Source organism: Corticium candelabrum, chromosome 5 (genome assembly GCF_963422355.1).
Source record: "Corticium candelabrum chromosome 5, ooCorCand1.1, whole genome shotgun sequence".
Taxonomy (NCBI): Eukaryota; Metazoa; Porifera; class Homoscleromorpha; order Homosclerophorida; family Plakinidae; genus Corticium; species Corticium candelabrum.
In genome coordinates, this window is record NC_085089.1 from 1556893 (window position 1) to 1565000 (window position 8108).

The window sequence follows — 8108 nt, forward strand, 5'->3', positions numbered from 1 at the left end:
TTAGGGTAGATAATCACCCCTTTGTCCACGAATCCTGTAAGCATATCAACTGTATTTTAACTTGTTGATGTGTGCAGGCTAGACAAGATATGAGTGACCTGATAAACAAGTTTTACTAGGGTAGGGAATCTATTTAGGCAAAATTTTGATGCCTTGATTTCATCAGGAATTGTGTAAAGCTGCAGATAAAGCTTGATTCCTTGTACTGTACCCTCAGAACAATCACAGGCAGAGAGGGTGGCTGTAATAGTGAGAACCTCATGACAAGATCACAGGTGGTTGGGTTGCGACAGACACAAGTACTTAAGTTAATTGGATTTCCACCTTGATGCCCACCAAACAAGCAAAGTTGGATCCTACTGGCAGAACTGGCATCTGCATACATTACAGATCGAGACAAACCATGTTCATATCAGGTAGGACATGTACACCCTACACCTACCACACCCATCTATGCTTGATGATAGTCTCCCATGGCAGCCCCTCCTTGTCTACGCAATGGACTGTTATATGCATTACAGGCAATTGACTACCAAAAAGACTGTTTCTATAGCATTAATAGCAGTCTAGACATTTTGCATAGTTGTGATCGTTATCTATACAATGAACTCACTACCAGTAGTTAGAGGCAGTTAGTAAGATGTTGAGGAAAGCACAAGATGTGGGCCCACAACTTACCAGCTCCGGGGCGCATCCCTGTTTCAACTTCCGGGATTAAGATTGAAGGGTTTCAAGTAGTAGTTGATATACAAACCTACAGGGAAAGAAATTTGTGCAGTGTACATATAGACCCTCACTGAACACGATTCTGTATTTACCAGTAGTGGCGGATCTAGAGTTTCTGGCACTGTGTCGTCACAAAACAAATTTAGAAAAATCGATTACGAATTACTGATAACAGAATTAACAAAACTCTGGACGTTACCAAGCGCTGCTACATCTACAGCGTTATATAAAATGTTTTACACAATGAATGCGTCTGCGCATGCTCAAATACCTGGTAGACTCCTCGGTGCACTATACTTCCGGTCTGAAAAGGGGTAGGTGCGCGCCTGTTGCGCTATGCTCTAGATCCGCCACTAATAGTACAGCGTCTCGTCGCGTCGATACGAGACGTGCAATCAGAATGGTGTACATACCTACTACTAGTAGTCTCGCGTGGCCAGACCTTCGGTGTACGCGGGGCGAATATTCCAACGCAATCACGTGCCCACTCACCCGGATAACACGACAGTCCTCATTGCAGTCAAACCTGTTTGGCAAGACTAAGCATGGCTAATGCCCGGTATGAACCGCCTTCCAATCTCTCCCAACGAAAAAAACAGCCGCGTCGTGCCAGCAGAGTCATATGACGTGGGCCGTTTGAACGGCAAGCATCAGACCCAGCGTTATGGCCGCCGTCGACGGCGCAATTCGTCTCCTCGATTTCAATGAGAAATTGGACATTCACTTGCTCGACCGCGTCGTCGCCTCGCTCTATAACGGAGCAGGCGAAGAGGTGGGAAACGTAGCACACGCGATTAGAGATGAAAACGCGACGAGACGGTCGCAAACTCGCTTGATTCGTCGATTTGTGTGTAGCAACAAGTGGCGCAGAGGGTGCTGACAGAGTTGAAGGAGCATCCGGACTCGTGGACGCGCGTTGATACCATTCTCGAGTACTCAGCGTCGATGGAGACGAAGGTGGGACGCGTCGCTTCGCATGTGCGACGCGCACGCCCCGTTATCGGATTGCAAGACAGCCGGCGAGCGGCGCAATCTCGACGTTCGTTGTCGTTCGATTTCGCGCCATTCGCGATACCCGGACGGGTTTATTCGCCGATTGAGCGATGGTGGTTGTATGTGGCTTGCGTCGGGATGGTGTAGGGCGTGCGTGTCATGCTCGGGCCGCGAACGGGAGGCCATCTCGACGACTGACCTAATTTTCGCGCCATTTTTTTAGTACTATGCGCTGCAGATCCTCGAAGTCGTCATCAAGACGAGATGGAAAGTTTTACCGAGAGAGCAGTGTGAAGGTAAGTATGACTGTAGAGCCTCTCTCTGTCTGTCTGTCTCACCTTTCGCTTGTCTGTCTGTCTCTCCTGTAGGCATCAAGAAGTTCATTGTCGGTTTGGTCATCAAGATGTCGTCGTCGCCCGAGAACCTGCAGCAGCAGCGCGTTTACGTCGGCAAGCTGAATATGATTCTCGTGCAAGTGAGTGAGCGAGAGCCGCACGTGTGGCGGTATATATGCCATGCGTGGGCGTGGCGTGGCGTGGCGAGGGCGCGGAAGACAAACACAAATCGAGACCTTGTACGTACGTCAGCTGGTACATGGTGCAGAGGCTGGTTATGAATTCGTAGAGTGCACATATACTACGGACGAGAGAGAGCGGTTTGAGTTTGGCCACGCCTACGCATGTGTCACTGACATGATGACAGGAATAACCCCAGCTCGCTTGGAGTTCATTTAGACGATGAAGAACACTATGTTCCGTGCGTTTTCACTACTGATCGACACACTCAGACTACGGACCGCCGCTTCGGGCGCTAAAATCGTTGACAACCTTCTCAATTTTGTAGATATTGAAACATGAATGGCCACGGAATTGGCCGACCTTCATCTCCGATATCGTCGGTTCGAGTAAGACGAGCGAGTCGCTCTGTCAGAACAATATGGCGATATTGAAGTTGCTCAGGTTAGTCAGTCGGGTGGTGACGTCTAGTGGTGGGAAACGTTGAGGTAACGCGCGTTATGTGTTGTATGTCAGTGAGGAGGTGTTCGACTTCTCTACTGGCCAGATGACTGCGTTGAAGGCGAGGCATCTGAGAGACAGGTGATTTGAGGAGGAGGATGTGGATGTGGATTGGGTGTGACGGTTGACGTTTTTTTGTTGTGTAGTATGAATAGCGAGTTCTCGCAAGTCTTCCAGCTCTGCTCGTTTGTTATGGTAGGGATTTGGATTTTGTGTTGGGAAGTGGTGTGTGTGTCTGTCTGTCTGTCTGTCTGTCTGTCTGTCTGTGTTTGTCTGTCTGTGTCTGTCTGTCTGTCTGTCTGTGTTTGTCTGTCTGTCTGTCTGTCTGTGTTTGTCTGTCTGTCTGTCTGTCTGTGTTTGTCTGTCTGTCTGTCTGTCTGTGTTTGTCTGTCTGTTTGTCTGTCTTTTTGTCTGTCTGTCTCTCATATTTCGAATACAATGAAATTTTTATCAGAAACTAAACGTGCCCTCTGTAATCACTTACTGCATCTCTATTTGTCTGTCTGTTGTCTCAGTCTATCTCTATCTGTCTTGTGTATCTGTTGTTTCTGCCTGTTTGTTTGTTTGTCTCTTTATTTGCTTTATCTGTCTGTCTGTTTGTCTCTCTGTTAAAGAAATTATTTTCATGAATTTGTGTCTGTCTGTTTGTTTATCTGCTTATTTGCTTTGTCTGTCTCTGTTTGTTTGTTTATCTGTTTATTTGCTTTGACTGTCTGTCTGTTTGTCATCTTTGTGTTTGTTTGTTTGCTTGTCTTTTTGTCTGTTTCATGTGTGTCTGTGTGTTGGTCTGTTGGTTATTCATCTGCTTGTATCTGATTTGCATTTAATATATTTTATGCACATAATAGGAAAACTCACAAAGTGTCGCCTTGGTAATGGCCACGTTAGAAACTTTACTACGATTTCTCAACTGGATTCCTTTGGGCTACATATTCGAAACTAAACTCATCACAACACTTGTCTACAAGGTAATGAACTCACTTTCTGGTTGCAGACAGACAAGACACAATTTGCATGTTGTGGTTGTAGTTTCTCAACGTTCCAATGTTCAGGAATGTCACATTGAAGTGTCTGAATGAAATCGGTGAGTCATGATTAAATCATAAGCTTGTGTGACAATGGTGACTGACACTGCAGTGACAATAAGTGCCATTGGCTAAGGTAGCACTTTGCGAAGACTTTGGTCACTCAGGTTTCTAGACTCTGTGTCAAGCAGCATCAGTTTGATAAAAACACGCTGATAACTAACATGCAACTCTAGGTGTAGCATCGAATTCCAGACCCAAAGTGTGCGAACTCTAGTGTGGACCAAAACGCTACTAAAATGATTTTGGAAGTTCTTATCAAAAGTGGTGCTAAATGGTAGTCTAACAGCGTAAGATTGTTTTACCTAGATCGTCATATCATTTGTAAATGCCATGAGATCTCATGAACAAAGAAGAGACGTCTGCCGTGTTTGCGGCGATATCTTGGTGGACGGCATGAAACGATGACTCTTTGATTCTTTGACAAACCGCCAGCTAGTCGAACCGCTCGACTGGCGAGACTACCGCTCAACCAGTTGTCAAAGGTGACGCGACGCTACTGTGCATGTCCTGTCACCGCAAGCTTGGAAATATTGCAGAACTGTAACTAAAACTAAGATGTGTGCGTGCACCAGAGTCTTCTGGCCTTCTGGTGTGCTTAGCCACCCATGAGGATTTCACAGGAGTGGGTACAATCAGTGTTAGTGCACTTGGCATAACCAGTTATTGCTAAACCAATCAGAATTTACAACTGACGTTACTGTTCTAAGACGCTGATTGGCTTAGAAGGCTATTTCCGAAATCATTTTAGTATATGTCTTTACTTAAATCTGTGACCTCGCTGTAGTCTCTCTAGGAGAGATAAAATTTGCTTACAATTCTTGATGGAGGATTAATTAAGTAAACAAGTTTAGAATTTACTGGTGACTGATGGGAAGACTCACCTATGTAGTGTAGATAAGATTATAATAGGGACATGTGTGTCCTTAATTAAGTGCGTTTTACATTGAATGTAGTGCAATGTACATGCAACTTAACCCAATAAACGGGGTGTTTCCTTTCATACCCCAACTGTTGTACTGTTTCTATAGTGACATGTGTGGCATTCCTATGTAAACCTGCTGCTTAGGCAGCAAAGAACACTCCACCTCACTGCTCATTAGGATATGCAGGGACAGTTGGAACTTCCCCATTTGTCTAGGAACCCTCCCAATCGTAAAAATGACAGTAAAGATGGTCCTGGCTAGAACCCTGGTCACTGTTGATATAACATTTGTAGCTATTTGTTTCTATTCATGATTTACAACTTTGTGAATACCAATTTTTGTTATATGTACAGTTCGCATCAAACCTATAGACACATTTCCGGTGTACTCTTTTTGGAAAGTTTTCTAGTTTTGCTATTTATTAAGAAACAGCACCAATTTTTCTCATACAGGTGAAAAACATTCACAAAAGCTATTCCATAGTATTCGCATCCGCTCAGAGAACTTTTCCATCATAAAACGAGTCATGAAAGACAACGCCGCGATATTCTGTTACTGTATACCGCTCCAGTACTAGGAAACCATCTGAGATCTGCCAACTTTTACGTGTTTCTCTCTCTATTGTGTACTGAACTCTCCAAAGACTGGACACTGGAGAAGGAATTCAGTGTAGAGCTTTCCGTTGAAGACCAAAAACTAGCTGAAAACCATCGAACAGCTTCAATTAGTGAACATACCGCAACAAGGAACAACAAATCAGCGAACAAACTTGCACATCAGCTTGCAGCGCAGGAAGTTGTCGTCATGCAGTTCTTCCACCAGCAGAAGAGAACTTCATGTTGCAAGTATTGCTACACAATGCCTTAGAATTAAAATTCCACTGCTAGTGAAGCTAGAAAAAACGAGACTCGGGGCGCCATGGTTTCTCGATTGGCCCGATAGCTCACCAGATTTTGCACGAAATAGAAACTTCTGGGCGGTCATCAAGCGGTGTGTTGAGCTTCCTAGGCCTCAAAACGTTCATGAACTGGAAGATGCAATTCAGGCGGAGTGGCACTTGCTCACGCCTTGTGATCTGTTGCTGTACACTGAACGCGCATCTAGCTGAAAGGAGGGCACAAACTATTGATCCGCACTTGTGAGTTTCCAGAAGTCTAGCAAATGTACGAGCATACACAATAGTTCTCTTCTATCTAAAAAAGCGTACATGACCTCAAAACGGATGCGTTTCTGCTCACGCTTCCCATGGCCATGCCTCCAACCATAAATATGTCAATAGTTTTGACTCAGACTATACAACATTATGTATTGTAATTGTCCAAAAAAGAGCCCCAAGGCACTTATTTGTTTTTGAAAAAATTACCTGCACTGTCTGAATGACCACCAATGGGCTTTCATTCGGACAGAGGCGGTTATTGTATAATTACATTCATCCAGACCATACCTGGCAAATAGTAAACGCAACAAAGATGCAGCAGACTAACTGCACTGACAGTCTGTAGACTGACAATGCGTGTTGTGTTGGACAACACTCAGGTCAAAGTACACAGTGACACGTGTCACACCTATGCTGTTGCACCAGTCCACACTCTAAAGGCTAATAATAAATTAACAATTAAGTAGAGAGTTAGAGCTGATTTGATGTAGTCAACAGGATTCTCTCGTTAGACCTTTTTGGGAGCGTGGCGGGATGAGCAGGTTCACGACGCATGCAGTTTGCTTTTTACAGTTACACGGTTCAAGTTGGACACTTGAGCCAATCTCATGTGAGGTAGATTTCGCATTGTGGCTGTTGCGTGTAACGTAATTAACATTCCTACTGGAGTGTGACACAGTGCCACGCTGTTATGCTGCCACGCTGTAGTGAGAACCTTGAGTCAACTACACATGCATTTTGCAAGTTACACTAGGATGTCCATCTCAGGGAGGTGCTTGTTTGGATGGGCTTGTGATCAGACATTTTATGATTAATGATCTCAACAAGCACATTTTACCATTTAACGTAACCACCTCAGGGCTGTTAATCAGATGGTCTCTTAGACACATAATGTACGTATCACACGTACTGTTGTATGTACTATGTTTTGCCGTTACACACATGCACACACACACACACACACACACACACACATACACGCGTGCACACATACACACACACACACACACACACACACACACACACACACACACACACACACCTGGAACCTGGAATTCCGTCATACCCACTATGGGCTTCGGCATCGCAGAAGTTTTCGCCAAGAAGGCACTCTATTCTGCGAGTAGTAGCAAATGCACAGTCAGATGACAAGCTTGCTCGGCTAGCGCATCCTAACCTCACACCATCCTCAGCTTGCCAAGGCTGGAGTTAGCATGTATTTCCTCCCCCTGGCCAGGGAACTAACGGAAATGCAAGGTCCCGTGGGATACCCTCTTGGAGGGTTCAGTGAGAGGACTTCCTCCCACCCACACACGTGACACACTGTTTGCTGTTATAGCTGGTATTGAAGCCGAACAGTATGAGGAACAATTTGTTTTGTTGTTTACTATTACAATGACACAACTGAAGCAGGCAAGTTCATACGTTTACTTCTCACCGGTCGGTTTGTGTCAGTCAAGCTTTTCTTTGTTCTCTTGCAGATGCTTCCCCTCACTACTAACATTCGGGATGCGTATCGGAATGGTCGCGACGACGAACAGAATTTCATCCAAAACTTGAGTTTGTTTCTGTGCACGTTTTTGAAGGCGCACGGTGTCTTTCTGGAACAGAAAGCTGAACTACAGCAGACACTGTTGGAAGCACTACACTTTCTGGTGTTGATATCAGAGGTGAAGACGGTGTCTGTGTTGGCTTGTCTGTTTACTTTTGCACTTTTTGCTGTGTGCACGCGTGCGCGCGCACACACACACACACACACACACACACACACACACACACACAGAGTCACTGTCACCGTTTAGTTATGTTATTCTCTCTCTCTCTCTCTCTCTCTCTCTCTCTCTCTCTCTCTCTCTCTCGTGTTTGTCAGTTTGCTTGCTTGTCTGTGTACCCACTATCTTGCTTGTTTTGTGTTTCTTCATTTTGTGTGCTGTCTCATCACTCTTCATTCACAGAATTACGTTTGTGTACAAGTGGGTTATTCATGTTTATTTATATTTTATTTGTGCAACTGCCGGAGTTTGTACTGAATACGTAAATCATTGCAGGTGGACGAAACTGAGATTTTCAAGATATGTCTTGAATACTGGAATGTGTTGACATCTGACTTGTACAAAGAGAGTCCATTCTCAACCAGCTCTCCTTCAAGTCCTATATTAGTCTCTAGTGGAGTACAGCCATATAGTGCCAACATTCCTCCACGGAG

The 8108-nt window shown here is 44.8% G+C and overlaps 1 protein-coding gene across 2 annotated transcripts in view; it reads left to right on the top strand.

Annotated features, from left to right (window-relative positions):
* The first annotated feature begins 1346 nt into the window (after positions 1-1346).
* Positions 1347-8108, top strand: part of LOC134180502 (exportin-1-like) — a 15400-nt gene continuing 8638 nt past the window's right edge. For both annotated transcript variants that reach the window (XM_062647671.1, XM_062647672.1), the window contains exons 1-12: positions 1347-1498; positions 1582-1683; positions 1943-2015; positions 2088-2194; positions 2563-2678; positions 2751-2816; positions 2882-2930; positions 3584-3703; positions 3765-3819; positions 7242-7315; positions 7384-7572; positions 7951-8108. The exon at positions 7951-8108 is cut by the window's right edge and continues 28 nt beyond it. In XM_062647671.1, the coding sequence (XP_062503655.1) occupies positions 1391-1498; positions 1582-1683; positions 1943-2015; positions 2088-2194; positions 2563-2678; positions 2751-2816; positions 2882-2930; positions 3584-3703; positions 3765-3819; positions 7242-7315; positions 7384-7572; positions 7951-8108 (1217 nt within the window). In that variant the 5' untranslated portion in view covers positions 1347-1390. The remainder of the gene's footprint in view (positions 1499-1581; positions 1684-1942; positions 2016-2087; positions 2195-2562; positions 2679-2750; positions 2817-2881; positions 2931-3583; positions 3704-3764; positions 3820-7241; positions 7316-7383; positions 7573-7950) is intronic.